At 37.8% G+C, this 24,396-nt stretch overlaps 2 protein-coding genes across 3 annotated transcripts in view; one reads left to right on the top strand and one right to left on the bottom strand.

The window, feature by feature from the left end:
- LOC139936524 (crystallin J1A-like) overlaps positions 1–3,566 on the bottom strand; it is a 40,439-nt gene extending 36,873 nt beyond the window's left edge. Inside the window, exons 1-2 of the mRNA XM_071931360.1 lie at positions 3,434–3,566; positions 2,837–2,905 (exon numbers count right to left, since the gene is read on the bottom strand). Of these exons, the coding sequence (XP_071787461.1) occupies positions 2,837–2,900 (64 nt within the window). The 5' untranslated portion in view covers positions 2,901–2,905; positions 3,434–3,566. The remainder of the gene's footprint in view (positions 1–2,836; positions 2,906–3,433) is intronic.
- LOC139936522 (uncharacterized) overlaps positions 1–24,396 on the top strand; it is a 73,169-nt gene that overhangs the window by 9,427 nt on the left and 39,346 nt on the right. Inside the window, exon 1 of one of the 2 annotated variants that reach the window (XM_071931355.1) lies at positions 3,721–3,871. The exons of the other annotated variant lie outside the window; for it this stretch is intronic. The gene's annotated coding sequence lies outside the window, so the exon portion shown is untranslated. Of the gene's footprint in view, positions 1–3,720; positions 3,872–24,396 lie in introns of those variants that run through there. 2 annotated transcript variants of the gene reach the window in all.

Here is a 24,396-nt window from a genome sequence, read left to right as displayed (position 1 = left end):
TTAGTGCACTGCTCCTTTAAGTGCAGCTGTTGCCTATAGCAACTGCAGCTGTTGCCTATAGCAACAGTCAAGGCACTGGTATTGGTGGTCCAACACTAAACTGACCACACCACCCTTATCATTCTTCCACTCACCCCTCTGTGAGGTGGACATCACAAAGTTTATTGGAGTTACACAAGATACTGGAGATTGCTTATTGTTATACAATGTACAAAGATGGAGTTCATTCACAAGGAGTTTCAGTTTTGATGGTTGTCCTATCCTGATTGACTGTTTTTATCACCACCTGTAGACCGCCCTCTGTATCAGCCTTTTCATCTTTTTTTTTTAGGCGCATAGAGGAATCTTTTATTCATAATGCCCCTTATAAATGCTGTTTATTATTATTTTTAAAAATCGTTATGTTGCATTAAATCTCTTTTAACACACTTGTTTACTGGGCTCGAACTTCTTTAGACCCGCTCAGGTCTTTGTCACATCATTGGAGGATTGGCAAATAGTTGTCTGGAGGCTTGAGGGCACACTTAACTTCGGGACTAGACAGGGAGGCCACAGAGGCATTGCCATGGTCTTGGCCTTGGTAACGTCCGTCGATATATCGAAAATACTCAAAAACTCGATATTTTTTTGACATCGAAATCGCCGATGTCACTTTTATAATCATATCGTAATATCGGATTTTCGATATATCGAAAATTTTCGATGTTTTGAAAATTTCGATGTTCCTAAATGATATCGAAAATACCAAAAGAGTGTCCGATTATTTAAGAGAAATCTGTGTTTGAGTATTAGAAAAGCCGTCGTCGTTATATAGTTTCATCATTTTGAGTTGCCGTATTAAATAAAATACGTTTTACAACCAAGTATGTCTGCTTGTTCTTCGGGCTTTCGCCATCAGCCGCTGGCCCGCCGCAGAAGTTCACGACCCCGCGGCGAGCGTACGGTAAAACCTCAAAAGAAACCACCGCTACTTTGCAAAAATACCCCGCAAAAAATTTCCCCGAATCAACAAGACATAACAAAATAAGGAAGAAAACAATCTTACGTTATACAGAAAAATAATCTTTCTATCAATCCAAGGTATCGTAATGGCGTCATTTTGGTCAAATAAAGCCTACACGTTGTGTTCGTAAACAAGCTAACATTTCCGAGGAACTATGCTTCGCAGACCACGTTGTCGGCGGCTAATGCGTGCGTACCAGCGATAACTATGGTGTTGTACGGTTTAAGCGTGCACACCAGCGTGTGTGGTTATTGCAATTCGGGGGGAAAACCCGTTTGCCCAAGCATGCACAGACAAGTGCAGTCTTTTGTCAACGCGGTATCGCGTGATGCACTGCGTTATTTTGACAATAGAGGGCGTTCTAGCATTCAATGTTTCATGCCTTTATAGAATGCTAAGTGCTACGAGCCTTTATTGGAGACTATGTGACTGCATGCTGTTTGCGTTGTATATTGTGAGCGCGGAATGGTAGGTCTGTGTTTTGCGGGACTTTCTAGTGATTTTTTTTTCGATGATTATCTCAACCATTTTCAACCGTAAAGGTAGTGTAACATACCAGCGGACATGTATAATGTATCTAACAATATTGCCGTGAATTGTCGTTATTTTTGAGGGCATTAGACTCTGAAAAAGTTTAGTAACTAATTCATTTAGTGTTGAAGTTTGAAGCGCCACGCTCCCCTAACACACTTCACTCTCCACATAGAACAGCGGGCCTGTCGCACCAATTTTTTTTTTCCACATCGTACCAAAGATCTCAACCCAAAGCCGCCCGCCCGCGCGCCCGTCGGACAACTTGATTGACACTTTTACGTCAACGCATCGGCAACTGACACCTTAATGTCGGCGAGTCACGCAACTCACAAAGGCTCTGTGTCATTTTGAGACGGTCAATCATGGCCAATCACGAATCGAGAATTGTGGTGAGCGTTCACCAATATTGGCCAAGCCAGCGGTAGCGGCGATCATACTTTGTTGTAAAACCAGAAATAATCGGGGCGCGGGACTACGCAATTTGAAATTTTTGAACTACAAACAAGGTCGGGGCCCCCCAAAACAGGTTTAAATGTAACCCTATTAAACTGTCAGTCTACGGTATATATATTTCTACTCGCCATGAGTATACCAAGTGCTGTTTTTAGGCTTCATCTTGCGCGCGGGAAATACTCGATATATCGAGTATACTCGATATTAAATTTTCGATATATCGGTAATGGGAAAAAACCGATATCGACGGACGTTAGGCCTTGGTGCCCCTTTAGAAGTTTCTCATCGACTCAAAGATTTTCCAATGGAAGTGCCCTTTGCAAAGTCAAAATGGCCTTGCCCGTTCAAAGATGAAGTTCCAAGCCTGTTACTTCAAATGCTGCTTGTCAAATTATTTGTTAGTCCTATTTGGATGCTGTATACAATTTAGAAATGAAAACATGCTCTTTTGTTCTCAATGTTTAACAAGGAAAAAGGGATCCAAACACAGGTCAGAACAAAATTGTAGGTATAGTAGTTTTGACAGGCATGGTCAACAAAAAAATATTCAAACTTACATTGTTAGGAAATGGCAATTAAACTACTAAAAAAAAAATAACCTGAGACATTTCAATTGTTTTTTTTCAAAAGAAATAGCAGAACATCAGCCGAAAAATCTTGTTTACCGAGTTCTAATTGAAAACTTCTAGTTGTGATGTTAATGAAAACAGCACAACTTGTCAAAAATTGTCACACAAAAGAGGGCACTAGGCCTACACAATTTGCCAGCTTAATATAGTTTACTTAAAGTTAAAAGAAAGCCAACCGAACAAGCAAGATTCGTTTAAGTAAATGTACGTGACATACCTGCAGCATCTGCTATGAAGCCTCCAACTACTGCACCGACTGCACGACTAGTGACTGAACTCATTTTTCCTGTTCAAGTATTTTAAAACAAAGTACAATTATTGAAATTTCATCAACAGGAATTTGATAGGTCGAGTTCAATTTGTTCGCAACAATATCAATGACATTTGACAACTTGTGCTTTGCCTCATGGCGTGTCCCTGCTGTGATTAAATGGAGTTCAGACACTAGACAGCCCACTGTTACTGACTGTAGTGTAAATAGTATGAGTCAGATAGCCTAGGCCGCTTTATTAGTTTGTATATAAATGCCGAAATGACTGCAGAGGAATGTGGCATGTGTATCACAATGTGTCAAAATTGCAAAGTCATCAAGGCAATACAAACGCCCCCCATGAAGTGATGAACAAGCACATGAAGCATATGATCATCATGGTGGAAGGCAAATGAGGAAATTGTGTTTATTTAAATTTTAATGATAAATTATGTTTACGTAAAAAAGCTCTATGTCGACAATTAAACAAGAAACTGCACCGAGACTTTTACTAAAAAGTGTTTAATAAATGGGTCGTAAGAAATAGATTAATATAATGTTTACCCTTTCAATGTTCAACGTGATGTCTGATGCCCGAAAAAAAGGAAGCATGTGTCCGGCCGGTCCAAAACAAAAGATGTTTTGCTTTTTAGGGAGATCGTCACAAGAAGGATCCTTGTCATTGGATGATGTCCTTGATATATCACGTAACTGACCAATTACAGTGGCTTTGACACACGGGTTTAGGCTGTTTTATCTACGGTTCAACTCTGGAGGGCGCTGCAAAACATAACCGTAGGTTTCTTTCATGAAATAAAAAACAAACACCGGCTTGCACTGTCTTTTGACAGCGGACGGTTGGGCAACACCGGTTGGCACATTTTAAAGAAGAACACAGAAAACTGCGCGAATTGAGGCTGATCTTTAGCTGGGAAATTTCACTGGGAAAGCATTTTATGCATGTAAGGAGTTCTTTCTTTGCTTTTGATGACGGAAACCGAGGTAAGCTGGAAAAAACGTTTAAAACAAATTGTTTGTATGGCCGATCAGAAATATTTTCAGTTAGGCCTATGTCACTGTGATGGGTTGTGTGTAATTTGACTTCTGATCTAAGCATTCGGCAAAGCCTCCTAAAAAAGTCCTATGAGATGGAAACAGCACACTTGTCAAATTATTAAAGATTAAGTTATTAAGGGATTCATCTAATTATAACCAGTCGAGTCATCCCTGACTGACAAATGATCAGTTTTTCCAGTGTATTTTCTAAATTAAAAATAAAATGTCTCTAACCTAATCAAACAAGAAATTACACATCAACAATGTTTTAAAAAAAACATCTTAAAAATATAGTTGAGATTAGACCCAGTAACTGGGGCACTGTATTCCTTTTTTCGAAATTTTGATATTATCCTTGTAATATTTTTTTCGTCAAAATTTCGAAAAATAAAGGAATACAGCGCCCCAGTCACTGGGGTTGTATTTTCAGGCATGCAACTTTTCGTTGGATCAGCTGATGATAAGGCTATCCTCTTTACTAACTCCAAGTTTTACTTTTACCATTGAAAAATGAAAAATATTGCACAAAATCATTAACATTTTGTAATGTCCTCTTCTTGGTGAAGTTTGCATTTATAAGTCTGTATTTTGTAGTCACTTCCTTCCACTAGCTCAAATTTGGGCATCAAGTGTCATTGTGTAGTGTGTTAAGTGATCTTTACAAATCAAATTTGGTCAATAATTTTATAAAACGTTAGGCCTATATAAAAGGCCCATTGCTATGTCACACACAGTCTCGTACTAATTAGACCCAGTAACTGGGGCGCTGTACTTTTTTCACTGAAGTGTAAATTTATTGCTGTTTTGTTGGTTTTGTGTTAAATGCTTTTAGACTCCTTTACACTGACGTGCAATGTAATGAATTTAATTATTTTTTAATATTGTGAAGGGCTTGACTTAGAGACTCCTTTTTAATATTGTAAAATGCTCGGCGACTGGTTTGATGTTGGCGCTGTATAAATCCTGATTGTTATTATAATCACTTGTTATGATTCCTTGAATTTTTTTGTTGACGTATCTGCAATCATAAATTATGGTTGCAGATGTCAAAACATTTTTTAATGGAGTACATTGCCCAAGTTTCTGGGTCTACTTTAGACTTTATTGTTAAAAATTATTTTGTTGAAGTTGCCACTCACAAGGAGGTAAAAACAGACCACTCAACAATTAAGGTGATGGCTAAAAATAAAAATAAAACGTCAGAAGAGGAAATTAAAATGAATAATTAATTTTACCCCACCCCCCCAAAAAAAATGTTAGTTACTCTATCACTTCACGACTAATCCTAAGTAAGACATGCAACATCCAAATTATAAAGGTCAATAAGACTGAAAGGGAAAGTCGCACTAAGACCAAAAGTTACAATTCTCAAGTTTATCAAGCAAAATATTAGGCTAGATTGTTTCCACTAATTATGTGGACTTGCCACTCTGGCGATGAGCAAAAGCCTTGAAGCAATGATACGCGACTGCACTGTAGCAATTTTGTAAAGATTTCCATCTTTTTAAAGGCATTCTGCAAACACAAACATGAATGCTCATAGGATTTGATACTGAAAATACTCTAATAAAATTGCTGACTGCAGTAGAGCAGAGATCTTGGAGACAACTTTAAAAAAAAAATAAATAAATAAAAAGTTGTTTCACAAAGAAAAATGTAGAACTACGTCAGCCTCAGTCAACCACTCTGCAATGTCTGTTTAAAAGGTGATTGTCTAATTTTTGCATTAAATTCAAACTGTCAATTACAGAGACTGCATGAATATTTGCACCAGCTAATGCACTAAAAAGTAACTTTTGTGGGTTTCCTATTTTTAAAGCAAACTTTCAATGACAGTTATCTCAATGTTATAATATCAATGAACAATCACTGTGTCAATGATAAATAAAAAGTTATTGAGTTTGCTGAATACAAGATCTGCAAAGAGACCCAATATTTTATGTCGTTCATGTTCATTTGGTGTCTTAAAAACAAACAGTTTACTCGTGATTGTGGCTGTGCAGCTTGTCACAACATAAACTTAAAAAAAAAAACTGTTTTAATAATATTTGAGTTTAAAGTGGGAAAAGACAGAGAAGAAACCTCTGCGCCAACCTGAATGCTCATTGACTTTGCTAGCTAAACAAAATTATATTTTATAATGCAGATTTGTTACATATTGTCAGTTCTGAATTCTTGATTACTCTGTACATGGAGGTATACTTTGTGAAACACCAGGGCCCAATTTCATAGAGCTGCTAAGCACACAAATTTGCTTAGCATGAAATTTCTTCCTTGCTAAAAACAGGATTACCAACCAAATTTCCATTTGTTGCATATTATTGCTTGTCACTGGTATTCAGCTGTAAATTGCTTATCCTGAAAAACACGTGGAAATTTGGTTGGTAATCCTGTTTTTATCAAGGAAGAAATTTCATGCTAAGCAAATTTGTGTGCTTAGCAGCTTTATGAAATTGGTCCCTGGATTTCCCAACATTTTTCAGGCCCACCTGCTTTGACCTACAATTTGTCAGCATACTTACCTAAAATAGACAAACAAGGAGAAAAAAAAACCTGTACCTGCTTAGGGCCTGGAAGTCTCTGATTACGTTGCAGTAAGTTTACACTCAACCTGGAGTTGGTGTTGATTTACTTAGCTCGGGGCTATTGGGGGCCAACCCAGGTTGACATTAAGAATAGAATTCTACTTTAATAAACTATAAATAGGCTTAGTATCAGTAGCTCAATGAAAATATCAGCGTAGCAGGATTCTTAGTGTTATTACATGAAGCTGGAATGCCACTGGTGCAGATTTAAAGTGAATAATTGCACAAAAATTGGGGGTGAATGCATTTTTGCTGTGAATGAGGTGAGTTTATGCAGCACCAAAGTCATTCTTGAGGCGTCGTTTTGGAAGCTATAAAAATCACTGCACTACTTCATATTTCTAGCTACCTCCATGATTATATTCACCAGCAGGCACAGTTTTATCGATCTCTCAGGTCATGTATTTAAACATGGGTGGCCAGTGCAAAGTGCATGATGTCAAGCCCAAACTGCCAGTGAATAAAAATGCTGGCTAAGAATAACATCCCAATGTGATGCATTCATGCATGAAGGTGTTGAATCAATACAGCTGACAATCTGCAACTAATACCCCCTTTGGTATGGACTGCTGTAGGAGCTGTGATTTGTCTCTGGGAATTTACCCATTGGGTTGAGTACATGTATTGGCAGGTGCTGCATATTTCACCATAGTATTGAACCTTTTAACTCTTTCATGCGCCGACCAGAGTCGCTAGCGACCGGTTTTTAAAATCCCTTCAGAAAAATGGTTGTAAAACAAAAAAAAATACATCTACGAGGCCTAGTATCAACACGACCACACAGTTTTCAGAATGGGAAAGAGGACTCTTGAGGGTGCTAAATATTATGTGACATGTTTTGGGATCCCCCATTTGCGCAAACAATTTTGCAAAAACAATTATCATGTCCAAATGACAAATTTATCACAAAAATAAATGATGCATGAAAGGGTTAAGTTGCACATTATGAGAGAAATGGTTGGCTATTTGGTACAAAGACTGTTCAATAGTCGGTAGGGTGCTTTTAAACATGGAGATGAATGTAAATTTCTCTTATTATTTCAAGAAGTCTGTATGCTATTCCTGGAGAACATTCCATCAGGCTTGGAGCCACACATTGTCCAATGGAAATGCCCTTGCAATACAAAAACTAGCCTTGCCCTCTCAAAGAAAATATGGGATTCTTGGCCTATCAAAACTCTTTGGGGAAAAGTACTGGCTCTGCTGAGTGTGAGAAGAAATGTGGTCTTAAAATGTCTCCTTGAAGATGTTAATCTCATGGTTTGATTGAAAGCTTTTGGACTACATCCCTGCAGAGAGGTTCTTGTATCAGCTAATGATCCATGAAGGTCGTCATTCCATTGAAGTAGATTCCTGAGCAGTACTCTAGGCAATGATTGTTCCGCCCCAACTTTGGAACAATCCCAACTATAATCCCAACTATAGTTGGGACGATCACTTGGGATTGCTTGAAAGTGATAATGATAAACTTACAAATTTACCCACTATCAGTGGCCTCTCATCTGACATAAATGTACGATCTCCTCAAGTTTGTCTTTACCTATGTTATATAATGGGATGGGGCTTTTCGTGTTACATATAATAATTATTAAGGTAGAACTCTTGACAAAATTGAGAAGAATCTATTATAGGATGGTCCCCCACCACCCAGACCTGATTTAAAAATCCACCAGCCTCACCAGTGGGGCTACCCTGCATGTTGGAAGCTTGTACGAACACCATCTAGGAAGTTGGGACCGACCCTAACCATAATTGGGACGATTCTACAGTTGGAACGGAACATGATCATGAAATTTGATTTTTTGGGGGGAACTCCTAATGTCTGGAAGGGATGATTAATGGTCCTCGATGTTTGACCACATTCTGAAAGTTTTTTTACAGTAACCCTTAGGTGATTACACTCCCCACTTAAAAGAATACACAAACAGCAGCACCTGTCAGAGCTTACCTGTAAAGTCTTTCAAGGTTTAGTTGTGAAGTGGGAACACAATAGTGTCAATTGTTTGCAAAACCATCAAACTAATCTGTTCCTTTGTGTCTTGAAGTCCCACCAATTTACTGCAAATAGACTTTTAAAGTTATGGCACCTTAGTATTGTGCATGTGCGGCTGGCTTCAAATGAATACTAAGACTAAGACTAAGAGTAATTTTGAGTTGAAACAAACAAATATTTACTAGTATAAGATTCCAACCCTCCAGATTATTATCCCAGCGCTTTACCAGCCGAGCCAGCTAGCCCTATTATGTTGGCAGTCTCCCTGTTTTGTAAATTCCTGTTTTGGGTTTTTTTGGGGGGAGGGGGACCACAACATACTATCACAATGTATTTTCTGTTATTCCAGATTTAGAATTTCAGTTTTATTTCCAATCTTGTTTTTTAAATAAATAAATAAAAGTTTCAAAGGCATGTCGGTATAGATGTGATATATAACATGTCCTATCTCTGCCTCTTTTTACTCAATTTCATCTGTTTTTATGACAAAATGTCGCTATTTGAGTTGGTTTGTTTTGTCATGGAAGGGTCGGGCAGCTTTCCATATGCAGCTTAAGTATAAGCCAACATTGACAGTTCTCTCGATTCACATTGTTACAGGACCACATAGGCAGCTTGGATATTAAATATGAAGATTGAATGAATGAGATTTCACAGCTGGTTAGCAGATGACCATGAGGCAAATTGAGTTGAATCAAAGTGAGAAGAAACGGGGAATATTGTAAAGAACATGGACACCATTGGTAATTGACAAACACACTTTATGTAATCCAAGAACATAATATTTAGGACCTACATGGAGTAACAAAAACCTGTGAAAAGTTCAGCTCTATTTGGTCATCAGAGTCACAAGAAATGACTAGTGAGAACAAAATATAACCATAATAATTGGCCTACATATACATGTATGTTTGTACTGTTTTCAAACATCAAGTTTGCAGCTTGCGAGATAACAGCTAATTGTTTTATTCATCTCTCAAAAACTAAAGCATTTCAGGCAAAAATAGTTCAAGTGAAGTTTCCCACTATACCATGTAAGTTATGTGCAAATCTGTGAATATTTAATAAACATTTTCATTTTTAATACCAATGTTCTGCACAACTTTTAATGTAAAACATTAATCGATCGCAGTTACGTAGGCAAATGTCCGCTCCCTGCCACCATGCACTTCACACCAACTCACATACTACCATCTCATGAATCTTAGATCCATGTATCATGTACAGTGCATGAACCTCACACATGCTTTTTGTGGGTTAATAAGACCAGAGGGCTTTTGAACCTCAAGGGAACCAACCCTCCCCCAATCTCCCTTCAAGGAAAAATTGCTCATCTTTATTTATTAATTTATTTTAACTCTTTGAACAGATTAGTGGCTTTGCGCCCTCTGGGAAAATTGCTAAAGTAATAAACCTGTTAACTAGGACAGGGTATTACTAGACTCAAGAACATCACAATTAGAAATAAAACATATTAAATGATACAGGATTTTACATTATCGATTGACGAACATCCATAAAACATATACTTTTCCTCCTCGCATTTTTTTTATGGTGGCACATATTCGTAAGTTCCTAAAAAATTGTTGTTGTTTTTTCCGGCGTAATATTGTCTCACTATTGTGTAATATCGCGGTATTTTATTAAAGTATATCGCCATATTTTTAATGTGTTTATACAGCAGCCGCCATACTTATTGCCTTATCTCGCTGTACTATTATCTTTAATGGCCATATTTTACTTCTTTATATTATTGCCGTATAATGTTGCCTTTTATCACTGCGTATTATGGCATTAATGGCGGTACAACGCAAGAGTGCGACAATCTAACACAATCTCTGTTACAAACATGAGGGCTTGGGAAATATGAGCCACAATGTTTTTCATTGATTTCCTGAAAAAAAACCAGTCATTGTTGAGATGAAATGTGTCATAAAATAATCTAAAGCATGAATGAATCCACACTGAAAACAGAGTTCTGAATTAACTCTGGTATGGTAACTTACTTCAATAGCAGCTTTAAAAAAAAAATGAGATGAAATGAGAAACCATAGTTGTAAAATATTTAGCATTTGTTTCAACGCTTTAGTTGTCCCATTTATTGATATCGAATAACTAGATCAATTTCTCGTTAGGTGACGTGTCATATCAACAATGAGTACAACTTACGCCAATGTCTGTCTCCTATAAAGAGAAGATTCACATACATTGTTTCTTTCTCACGTGTAAAATTTGAATCATCTTGTTTTAGTGTATGGTGTTATGGTGTAACATTCCAGAATAATTTTACCAGGTGCAGCTTCTGTTCCGAATCCATTATCAGAGTACACCTGTATAGGCAATCACCAGGACCCAATTTCATAAAGCCTGTAAGCACAAAAAATTTGCTTAGCATGAAATTTTCCTTGGTAAAAACAGGATTACCAACCAAATTTCCTTGTGAATTTCAGGATTTAGCAAACAACAGCTGAATACCAGTATCAAGCAGTTTGCAACAAATGAAAATTTGTTTTATAATCCTGTTTTTACCAAGGAAGAAATTTCATGCTAAGCAAATTTTTGTGCTTACAGGCTTTATGAAATTGGGCCCTGGTTTTTATTTTCAAAATATTTGTTAATATTATAACAGAATAATTTCTGGCCAGATGGTTGTCTTTTGTTTACTTACAATTACATATTGCAAGTGGACAATTTGGACATTCACACATTTCATTTCCTGCAAATTTATACACGTTTTTACCAAATCCTGGCCATGGGGAAGAAGTGTGTGAAGGATAACAAATGCCTTGAGATAACTGTTAACCAAAGTGTTTCTCTTTTCAATATAATTTATACAAAAAGATTTTGACATGATTTTTTTCAGTTTGGAAAAAGGAAAACATACAAATAACAGGCCTGGAATTTCATCTTTGAGAGGGCAAGGCCATTTTCATTTTGCAAAGGGCACTTCCATTTGGAAAATATTAAAGTCTATTGGAAGACTTCCACTGCTTCCACAGAGGCACCATGGCCAAGACCAAGGGCAACAGTAGGCCATTGACTGTATGTTCTTCGTGTAATTCCAGGCTTGAAATAACTCATTATAGAGATGGAAAAATCCACCAGGCATGAACAAACATTTGTTCAAATGATGTGGAAAAACTGGTCCTGTGCATTGATCTCTCATCAAGGTCCATAAATTGTTCTCCTTGCTGTACATGTACATATGTATACGTACATCCTGAGTCAACTATGTGGGGGTATGCACTCATCTTTCCATGGTCACCAAACATTAAAGGGGTTGGCTACTTTTTGTAAGACACCCAAAAACACAATGTACACAGATTTACTGTAAACTTACACGGTTCAAAGATAATGATGGTAGAAAGCGTCCCTTAAAATATTTCTCGCTGAAGTGCTGTAGTTTTTGAGAGATGAGTAAAGGAACACTATTTAAGCACTAGTACATGTGCAGCGTATGTACGCGACTCTCCTGAAAACATTGCACTGTGATTTTCACCTTTTTTTCTCAAACACTTGAAGACAAATGAAGCTGAAACTTCAACGAGAAATTATGTTACATACATCTTCATTCATTTTAGTTGGGATTCATGTCATGGCCCAAAACTTGATCTACAAAAGGTATCAAAACCCTTTAAACCAGAACTGTAAAATTGTAAATCCTCTCAGAATGTTTGAAAACCACAGCTGCAAGATATCAACTCATCCTCCCTCATCTCCCAAGTCATACGGCCTTCCTGTTTGTATAAGATGCACCAGGAATAAGATAACAAGCCTTGGGGATTCGCAACATCCCCCCTGACTCCTCCTTACACCATTGAGGGTGATCCTTAGTATGGGGTGCATGCTGCTCCTTGACGACGGAGGGAGAGAGGCGTGTGGAGCAGATTTCTAAGCCGATAGGATGGTGTTTTCTAATTTATCTTTAGAGGTTATGTTGATCCACTCAGCATCTGCTTTGGATGGAATAATGATCCGTACACGATGATGACCTTTTTGCAGCGATGGTGAAGTAAAGCATAGTGTGCGGATCATCACGTAGGTCTCAGCATGGGTACTCATCCTATATCATCATCAGTGCAATTATGATTAGCATCCAGCAGGTAACTGAGCATTTGGATTTGGTTTTATATTTCTACCTAAGGGGTCGTTTAGGTCAAATAGCTGTCTTTAGAATAGACAGTGCCTAATTTGGACTGCTGTGCATTAATGAGTGCTGCTGAGATTGTTGACATAAGAATGCATGAGATTTTTGTTGCGTTCTGTTGCGCCACTAATTGTTGTAATTTACTTTCCATTGGCTACTTCTTTCAATATGTACAACTATGTACGTCGTACCTCACACAATTAGTCAATTAATTATTCACAAAGTACAAGATGTATGCCATCACTCTTCAAAATCCTTCAGCCGACTAAGTGCTGAAAATGTGTAGTTGGAGAACAATGGAAAAATGTACGAACAATTTCGAACAATTTTGTTCTGAATATTTTGTACAGCAACGTATCTGTAAATATTTCTACTGAACGTCGAAGAAGTAATATGTAGGATGCATTTGATTTGGTTTGTGTTCATTCACTCAGAAACGGAAAAGAAAAAATTTCAATTAACGTGTCTGATGGCAGCCACCCACGATGTAATTTGCACAACGCCTATTCCCATGTAAGGAAAGGTTAATAGGTGTACATGTTTTCCTTTTTCTCCACTATGTCAAGCCAAGAGTCTTGGCCCTGGAGTTCCAGACGGAATTTCATCCAGGAGGGGCTCAAGATGGTATTATCTTCCTTCTGGCATCTTAAGGGGATGGAAAGAGAAGGAGGTTGGCCTAGATTCTAATTTCAGAAGGGATGCTTGTAGTCCGGTCATCTTCTGGTATTCCAGATGTGTAGCTTCAGGGTCCTTGGGGCATCTCTGATGCTCCTGTTTTACCTTTCTCTCTGAGATGGATGGCTCTCTTAAGTTTTATCGTTGATGTCTTGAGATGGAGGAGAATCAAATAGTCTAGACACTTGGAATGTGAACACAGTTGTTCCAGATGGATGGTCTTGGTTTACTATTAGTTTACTTGGTTGTTAACTTGCTGTTGAACATGGAGTTATTGAGATTATTGGAGACTAATTTGAAAATGGAATACATAATACCTATGCAACCTTTTGGTTTTGAGTGAAAGGTTTTTTCATGCTTTTTTAAAATATTTTTTTTTACAGCATTTAGGTTTTGTCTAATAAGGGCCCAATTACATATAATGCAGACAATATTGCTTAATATTTTGCTTAATAAGCAAAACTTAGCGGGATAGTTGTCAAAGATTGTGTTAATGACATGGCACATTTCATCATCATTGACCAAAGCGAATAATCTTTTTGAAAGTCCAGAAAACTAACATCTTATCACAGAAATAATGATTACATAAATTAGGATTCATTTGCATTAAGCTATCGAACCTTGAAGTTAGTGATTTTCTACGAATCTATGAGTATAATATTAATAACAGTAAAATGTAGTTGAAGTGGACTTTGGTCAGTTTATTTATTTTGTCATAAAAAAACATGTACAATATCATATGTTTTAAATTTATGTGTCTAGTGATGGTTATTGGAAGCATATTTTTTTTATATCTTGCATGAAGAAAGGCAATAAATAATGAACAATAAGTTATGAAGTGAAGTCCAGCCACCCTTTTAAATGCAGAAAGGTATTGTTGTATTGAGGAATTAACATTCAATCAAATCCTCAGAATAAATTGAACCCACTTAAAATTTAGTTTTCCAATTTCTTAATTGAGAACAGTGAATAACTGCAAGATTTGCTGCACGCTTGATACATACTCTACACATTTATGTTTTAAATTCATGTTTTGAATGAACTCAATAAAAAGAAAGAATAATTTTCTTAGATAAGGCAGTTTTAACTAAACATGTACGATGACAAATAGTTCTTATAGTACTATAGAGTATAGTTCTATAGTACTGAAAACCAATAGAAACAATTATATTAGATTTAGAACCAATACAAGGCTATACTATTGGTTCTAATATTTAGCATCTGAGATGAATAAATTTTCCTTTTTTTAATTTTAGGAATCATGTTTCATTCCTTTAACCTAGCTTGCCCCTTTCTGCATTAGACTCTTAGTAGATTTGTGGACATTTCTTTAAGTGCTTGTTGCGGTGATCGACTGATAGCATAATGGCAGTATCTCGCAAGACTGCAAGCTCTCCGAGACTACTGCTCTCGGGACTAGAGCGCCATCCATTATAGTCGGAAGCCAGCCGTCTCGCGAGGGCAACCTTCGCATGAGAGCAGCATTATCGCTAGAGTCTTGGGAGCGCCCTTACACTGAATCAATGTGACAGGATATATTTAACGACTTGTCCTCAAGTCTAGACTGTTCAGACATAGCACTGTGGATATAAACCAAGACCCAGCCTACAAACCCAGTTGACTACATGACCTTTCAAACCCCTGAAGCCATAGGATACACACACATGAACACTTGTACCTGTACCTAGAACAAAATGAATACATCAACTGTCACATTCCAGCCAGGTTTGTCATCCATCTTGCTGATATCATAGCAAATAACATCAAATGTTGCAAGCTGAGCTGTGAGTTATGAACTTTTTATGACAGTCCAACCACCAGGTTTACTGCAGTGCACACATGATATCTGCTGGTAGTTGGGGAAACTTCAATTTGATTTATGTTTATTTGTATAAATTAATAAGGGCATCAAGAGATTTTTGCTACTGGTACCATCAGCTGTAATGTGATGAGGATACTCCAGGCTCTGTATAACCTGGTATATCTGATTGTACAAATTGAAATGAAAGGATTAAACCTCGAAGACGATTAAATAAAAAGTTTTAATCTAACAGCAGAAAGGGTAAACTAATCATGAGGTAATCATGAAAAAATGGCAGACGGTCTGACCATTGCTCCATGGTATGACAAAGCTTTTGAATAAGGTGTTAACAAAGGTTGATGATTATATTATTTGTTTTTGTGAGCTTACAAATATCTCAGATGCAAATTTAACATCTATCAGAAAGGGCATACTAATCAAACTTATTCATGAGCTTTTTATGAAAAACAAATTGCAGATGGTTTGACCAAGCTTTTGAATTAGGAAATTTAAACATAGGTTGATAGCCCTATGTTTTTGTGAGCTTACAAATTTGAGCACCTCTGGAACACCCACTTTATTATGTACCCTGAAGCCAAATTAAATTGCTTTAATTCACCATGAGTTCATCTTCTGACACCATGGTAAACTCTGGGCAGGAGCTAGTACGGCAGTCACTATGTTTTGATTTGACGAGACAAGTGATTGAGCACACAAGCCTGTAAGTTCAAGGGTTTGTATTACTTTACCCAAATCTCAGGTGATGGCCGTGTGGTGTGGTGTGCCTCAAAGGTACACAGTGAAAACTTGCTCTATGGTGAAAACATGCTGTGCTGAGATTTGCAACAGTATGCAGCGTGTTACAATTGAGAGACTGACATGCTGGTAGTAGCGTGGTGCACACACCCCCAGGCAATCAACATCTGCTTGTGTTGTGTATCCATACATGATAATACAATTTTGAAGACTGTGTGTAAACTTCATTTGGTTGACTTTAGCCCCACAAGCATAGTGTTAGCCAGAGGGGGTGCCTGGGTGTCTTTTGGACACCCTGTTTTAAAGGCAGTGGACACTAATGGTGATTGTCAGAGACCAGTCTTCTCACTTGGTGTATCTCAACATATGCATAAAATAACCTGTGAAAATTTGAGCTCAATCGATCATAGAACTTGCGAGATAATAATGAAAGAAAAAAACACCCTTGTCACACGAAGTTGCGGGCATTAAGATGGTTGATTTTGAGACCTCAAGTTCTAAATCCGAGGTCTCGAAATCAAATTGGTGGAAAATTACTTTTTTCTCGGGAACTATTTCAGAGGGAGCCAGTTCTCACAATGTTTTATACCATCAGCCTCTCCACATTACTTGTCACCAAGAAAGGTTTTATGCTAATAATTATTTTGAGTAACTACCAATGGTGTCCACTGCCTTTAAATTTTGACACCTTGTTTTATCCAACATTTACATGTTTTAAAATATATTGTAGGACACCCAGTTTTTAAATTTCCAGCAAATTTTGACACCCTTTACGGTTTTACCAAATCCTTGCAAATTACATGTAGGTATTGCCTAGAACACCTATAAGAACACTTTGAACTTATAACATTTTCCTGAGTGGTGTTGCCTTCAACAGGAGAACAGACATTAACCCTCAATCTATTGGTCTATATTTGATCAACTTATCTAAATTCGAGGACATTAAATGATAAGATACCATACAAATTCATATTACTTGTTTTGCAATGCTTGTCAGCTTTGGATTTAGTAAAGGCTTAATGATCGGTGTATGATTCGTAACAACTGATAAAGTTGTTGTTACTATCCAAAAGGATTTGTTTTTCAGTATTTGATAAATAATGAGAAGTTTGTATTTATTCATGGCTTTTTGATTTTGATTAATGTTGCCAGGTGGTACTGTGTATGTTTACTTAGTACAGCCTTACAAAAATTGTAATCAAATTATTTTTGTGAGTGAGTAGTCAATGTGTGCGTGTTTTTGTCACAAGAGGAAAAACAAATTATTTAGCCGCGTTAAAAACTGTTTTTTGTTCCCCTAATTTGTTCTACTGCTACAACTGAAATTTCTCTGAATACTTTTCACTAAAGGCTTGAAATTTCCTTTTCACAATATTCATACTATTACAAAAAAGCCTCGATCATTTGAACGCTTACACAGTTGTAATCAATTATTTTTTAAATGATTTTTGGGGTTGAACAAAGAATTGACTAGAGTGGGATTCGAACCAACGACCTCCGGATTAACGTGCTGGCGCTCTACCAACTGAGCTATCTAGCCCTATATTGGCGGTGTCCCTATTTTGTCAATATCTTTGTTCAGGGGTGCCAGTCAGAAGCCATACAACCGTTAACTGCCGTGTAGCCAGGGATCACACCCAAATTACGATACAACCTGGGAGAGATTGCGTGTTTTTGTCACAAGCAGAAAAACTAATTATTTAGCTGCGCTAAAACCTGTTACTTGTTCTCCTAATTTGTTCCACTGCAACAACTGAAGCAGTTACATTTCTCTGAAGTTTCCTTTTCACATTGTCACTACTTCTAACAAAGCCTCGATCATTTTTAGTATTCTCGTCCTAGCTAGTCGTAAGTGTGGGTAAACACAAAAGAACATTTCCCCTACATAAAAGTACAAACCTCCGTACACGAAATCTCCTCAATCTCCCACAGCAAACCCCATAAGGTGACCTAGTTGAATGAATTAACACTATAGAGTTCCCTGCTCTTGGCTTTGTTGTTGTCACATTTCCCCAGCGCCAATGTTCAGTCACCATGAAGGTCCAATTTTTTACCTTGATGAATTTTCGCCGACCACATCCGTACTTTTATTTCAGTCTTGGAGGCAGTTACAGGCTAGGGTGGCGGCTTCGGCTTTTTAATGTATTTTCGATGACAATGAATGAGACCCAAGAGACCTTTATTCATCTAAGACGCAGAGGGAGGTTGATTTTGAGAAGGAGTTTGTAGGGCTAGGTGGTTCTATAATCAGATTGTGATGGCATGTGGTAAAATTAAAAACCACCTTTTCAAGATATTGGGTTTTTGATTAGAATACAGTATGGTCAAACTAAAATCTATGTCAGGTCATCTGAAAAAAAAACCTGGAATATTACTCATCGCCAATTGCCTGAGTTGTGTGTGCAAATCAGTAGTTTACACACACAGTAGGCCTATTTTCATGACGATATTTACATATTTCACTAAACTAAAGAATCGTTTGCGCAACAGTGGGTAAGCATACAATTGTTCACACTCCAATTGGTAAACCTAGATTTTGGCTACTCTTAACTCTAGGTCATGCCTTACAACATATCCCATGAGATTTTTTGGTTGGTGGTTCACCTTAAGGCTAGACATGATTTCAAGTCTGAGATCTCGGTTATTTCTCTGCTTCAGCCACGCAAACCACCCCCGCTGATTCAGATTAGCTATCAAACTCCCTAACTCGCAATCTCATAAGTGAATAATAGAACAAGAGGATATATCACACTCACTGGACAGGGCTGTAGTAGTCCTTTGGCCAATCTAACCAGTGACCATCTGGCTTTTGCACAAATTTGAAAAACCATAAAGGAAAAAGTTGGGGTCTGTTCTGCATGGAAACCATGGGTGAAGGTAGAAGTAGACAAACTTTACAGGCCTATGGATAAAGTTTGTTTACCCAATAATTGGAGATTCTACTTAGTGGCGAATCAAGAAGGGGAGAGGTGACAAGTCAAAGGGAAGGGGGTGGTGGTGGTTCAAATGGGGTGAAAACTATTGCAATTCCACATCTTGTAAACCACATTTCCGCTGGATAAAAGTTTGAGTTTATTATCCAATCGAAGGTGAACTTACAGTAAGTAAAAAACCAGCTGAGGCCCTGGAAAGGACATTGAATCGTTTCACAGGGGGGGGGGGTTGCACTAGGTTTCTGCCAGAATATTTTTTGCTAGCGTTAAGATTTTGTCATAGGGTATGACCTAATACAACATTTCTCAGTGTTTGAGAAAATCCTGCAGATCATTTCACAGGAGGCAAGGGGGGGGATTCACAGGAAGCTCGTTTTGTAATTAAACATTGATACCATAGGAACCATACTGCTACGTGTAAGATTTTGTAGGTCTAGACCTACAATATGCATCAGGGTTTGAGAAAACCTTGCAAGGAGTTTAGGACAATGCACAACAAAAACTTACTGATTCAAGGCTTATTTGTAATATTTCACAAACATTGATAACAAATTTCACCAAGGAGGAATGTGGGGTGTCTTCTGGGCCAGATGAAAAGGGGCTTATTATCTCCACAAGAAGGGGTGAATACCCCAGACACAAAAAATAAACAATAACAAGATCTCACAATAAAAGCCATTCATCTTCATGGATGTATCTCTATGGTCCAAAGCAAGAGAACAATGCATGGACTTATTGGGTGGGTTTTTATCACAGCAGACGTCTCAAGGTCTCTTCCATTATGAGACGTTCACATGTGAGGACATCTTTCTCTTCCTTAGCTTATTATGACTGGCAGAGGTTGACAGGAAATCAATGGAAATATATCCGGTATGACCTTGCCCCACGGATGGATTTATTGTGTGTATGGAAAAATAGATCTTACAGAACAATCGGGGATATGCATGTAGGTTGGTTATCTAATGAGATAAATAGGGCCTAGTTGTTCAGGCCTTGAATTTCGCTTCTGAAGTGGAGCACCAATTTCCCAAAGGGGTACTTGCATGAGGACATTTTAAATTGAAAAAATTTATCATATAAAACAATCAAGGATATTATGAGATGATCAATCAAAGGATGTAGGTTTGTTGTCTATGAGATGCATAGTTCTGCGGGCCTTGAATTTCATTCATGATGGGGCACATCAATTTCCCAAAGGGGCAGTTATGAGGAAAATTTAAATTGAAAATATGGATTGCATGAGTGAATCAGGGATATGTACTATGAGATGATCATGATCAAGGAATATAGGAACGTGTAATTTGTCTTATGAGATCTAGATAGTTGTGCGGGCCTTGCATGAAGGGGCACATTAATTTCCCTCTGGTAATGGGGCACGTATACTATGAGGAAAGATAACATTTTTACTGGAAATTTGCAAAGGGCACCACAGCAAAGAACAGGGCACCACAGCAATTGCTGAGGGAGCCGTAGGACTGGGTTATTTTGAGGCCTGGTTCAATCTGGTTGTGGATTCAGTGAAACTTGAGGTACAAGAACATGCAAGACCTTGGGTTGCATCAAGCTGTAGTCTGAAAACACTTGATGTTGTCTGTAGGCCTACATTTTTAGTTTGACAAGTTTTAGGAAGAAGGAATAAGAAGGTACCAGCGTAAGCATTGATTTTTTTTTATTATGCAGGTCAATAATGTTATTTTCATGTGACCTTTCCAAGGCTGGTACTTAAATAAAATGAAGACAAGATCGTTACTACCCCATTCTTTTATATTTTTAGTTTCCTCGGATGCCTGTTAGCTACTGGGCAAGCTCGGTGGTCTAGTGGTAAGACATCTGCGTTTGAATGGCAAAGGTCGTCGATTCGAATACCACCCCAGTGGTTAATTTTTAACATACTTGGCTCAAGTATACAGTGCTTAACACATTAACACAAACAATACTACTATTTGTCCTGCTGCAAGTGTAACATCAATTAACTCTTTCAGTGCCAAGGTCGAAACATGTGCGATATATTTGATGTATTCTGAAAGCACAATTGTCGTACTTAATTCACCAGTTTGTATGTAGGCCTTCGCAAAAAGTGTCACATACGATCCATAATATAGGGGCTACGTGTTATCACGAGAAGGCAATACCACGTAAGCAATACTATTGACTTTGCGTTATACCCAAGGCAACACAAATCAGTAAGATACATTTTGTTTGGTTAGAAAGAGTTATACATTTTTTCTAATACAGAATTTTGAAAAAGCTTAATATATCAAACATCTTGTATTTACGGTTCAATCAAACAGACACAAAAAAGTGGGCACTGAAAGAGTTATGTTTGGTTTTCCTGGTCATTTTTATCAAATAGGCCATATCAAACTACAACGGTTCTTACACATTGTATGAATCAGAGCATAGGACTAGCTATTGTAAACTGCTTCATAGAGGCTTGTACCAATAGTAAATGGCCTGATGTTTGGACCCTGTGTCTTTCTCAAGGCTGAAAATTAATGTATGAATCCAGATGGATGGCTGGTGGTACATGTGGACTGTTTTATGTTGATTCATTGAGGACGGAAGCACATGGTTGATTTAAGTGCTAATCACTCCGCAACAATTTGACTGGGGTCCCTGGCTTAATTTTAACAAGATTGCAAAATGTAGCAGTGTATGACAAGATTTTGCAAAGGAACTTGGGCAGTCGACATCAACTGTTGTCCTTCCACACAAGGTACATTTTGTAAAATTTTACAAGCATGCTACAATTTAGCAAGGGACCCTTGCTAAACCAGGGACTCTTGCTAAACTGCTCTCTGTGTGAATAGGGTTTTAATCACCCTCCTCAGTTAAAGGCAGTGGACACTATTGGTAATTACTAAAAATAATTATTAGCACAAAACCTTACTTTGTAACGAGTAATGGGGAGAGGTTGCTAGTATAAAACATTGTGAGAAACGGCTCCCTCTGAAGTGACGTAGTTTTCGAGAAAGAATCGAATTTGATTTTGAGACCTCAGTTTTAGAATTTGAGGTCTCGAAATCAAGCATCTGAAAGTGCACAACTCCGTGTGACAAGGGTGTTTTTTGTTTCATTATTATCTCCCAACTTTGATGACCGATTGAGCTCAAATTTTCACAGGTTTAATATTTTATGCATATATTGAGATACAGCAAGTGAAAAGACTGGTCTTTGACAATTACCAATAGTGTCCAGTGTCTTTAAAGGCAGTGGACACTATTGGTAAGTTCTAAACTTGAGGTCTTGAAATCAAATTCGTGGAAAATTACTTCTTTCTCGAAAACTATGGCACTTCAGAGGGAGCCGTTTCTCACAATGTTTTATACCATCAACCTCTCCCCATTACTCGTCACCAAGAAAGATTTTATGCTAATAATTATTTTGAGTAATTACCAATAGTGGCCACTGCCTTTAAGTACATTCAGACAATGCTTCATCCCAAGGTCGATAGGAAGGAACTTTAATACTTGTCATCAGTAATGTACAGATGTGTCCCAGTCTTCTCTTCCGCCATCCTTGATTGCCCCATGAATCCTTCAATCACTACACACTGCGCCAATGTGATTATACTGCCTTTAAAGGCACTGGACACACTTTTGGTAGTTTGTCAAAGACCAGAGTTCTCACTTGGTGTATCCCAACATGCATAAAATAACACACCTGTGAAAATTTTGACTCAATTGGTCAATGAAGTTGCATGAGAATAATGAAAGAAACACCCTTGTTGCATTACTTTGTGTGCTTTCAGATGCATAATAAATGGCTTCAGCTGACCAAGTCTTTTTTTATTTGAGTGAGAAATTACCTCTTTTTAAAAAACTACGTTACTTCAGAGGGAGCCATTTCTCTCAATGTTTTATACTATCAACAGCTCTCCATAAGCCTTTTTGAGATATGGTGGACACAATGCTACAACATTATGAGGGTTTGGGTAAATTTGTATGTATTCACCAAAACCAAACTGTACACTCCTATACCTCCAATAACCGTTCAGTCCCATACCTCAAAAAGGCTTATTGAGCACTCATTACCAAGAGTTTTTTTTCTTTTTTCTTTTTTCTTTTTTTATGTTCTATTTTAAAATAGTAAGTTTCTATCCTAACAATTATTTTGAATAAACTACCAAGTCCAGCAGACTATTTCACGAAATGCTAGGATTAATCCTATCTCGAGGTAGGACGAGTAACACGTTCCAACTTGGGTTTAAGTTTAAGTTTTACATGCTACAGTGCAAGGCTTGGACTCGGATTATTCCTAAGTTAGGAAGAGTTTGGTGAAACCGACGGCTGTGCCTTTAAGTAAGAACATGAACATGATCTCTCCAGACTCTAATGGCCGATGAGCAAAATGATATCTAGTTCCAATGTAACACACATGATGGCAATAATGGAACATTACCAAAGTGGACAATATGAGACGATGACTCATACACTTTGTATTTTTCTCATCTGTCTGCGCTTGAGCTAAAAATATCATCTGGGCTGAACCCAGGCAGGACTAGAAAAAACACATTTTACCATTGTGTGATTGTGGAGGAAATCCTTTATCCTCTGGAATTACCCTCAGACAGCATTTGTAACCGTTTATTTAAGCGTATTGTTGTCGTGTGACTTTTTCAGCTTGTTGATATTTTGGTCGCCAGTATGGCCCTGTAAATAAAGTCTGCTGAGCTGAGGTGCCATCAATGTCTAAACTTATTAAAGTGTTTCCGCATGATCGGGGTTGGGCTTTATCACATAGTTTGTGTCAAAACATTGTAAAGGTAGGCCTACACATTTTCATGGAATGATTTATTGCTGTACGTGTTTTTTTCCAAGTCGTCTGTTATCCATTAAAAATTACATGACAGTTGACACGCTCTAAAAACTTGCCTAACAACAGCAGAGCAGCTCTTTCACTTTTCATGTTTACATGATAGCTTTTTTACATTGAGATAAAGTGTTGATCCATGATTGTGTCACATGATGTTTTTCTTTAAAAAAACACCATTCACATGCAACATAAACATGGATATGGGCAAAAAATACATTTTTACGAAAACTGAGGGTGTTATGAAGTGCCAACATTAGCAATAGAATCTGGTTATTGGCAACTCTGGGTCATGTTTTTATGCCTATAGGAACTTAAACAGTGAGAGAGGGATAGCCCCCCCCCCCTCCTTCCCAGTCAGGAATTAACAGTTAAGAATGGCACAAGTGTCCCATTCCTCCCTGACTAACCTTATAGTCTCAAGATCTGACAAGACTATAAATACAAGGACTGTCCAGTGTCCAGAAAGAGCTTTGATAGCTCCATGCATAGAGAAAGTACTGGGCCATGCCAGAGGTGCGGAACATAACCCATATGATTGTCCAGGGTCCATCTTCTGTTCAGCCTCCTACCACATCCAGTCAGATCCAGCCAGCATGTGGAACAAATGTGTTTAGCAGATCCTTGGGCGTGACTTGTTGTTTAGATGCCTAATTCTGCCAAATTAGTTTCCAAACAAACTCCCCTAAACTGTAAGTGACTGATTGGACTCACCAGGTGTAAAAACATTCCAAAGTTGTGAATTTACACCAAAGTAGGAACAATCATG

Source organism: Asterias amurensis, chromosome 4 (genome assembly GCF_032118995.1).
Source record: "Asterias amurensis chromosome 4, ASM3211899v1".
NCBI lineage: Eukaryota > Metazoa > Echinodermata > Asteroidea > Forcipulatida > Asteriidae > Asterias > Asterias amurensis.
Note: the sequence above shows the minus strand (reverse complement) of the source record. Positions and strands in the feature narration are given on the sequence as shown.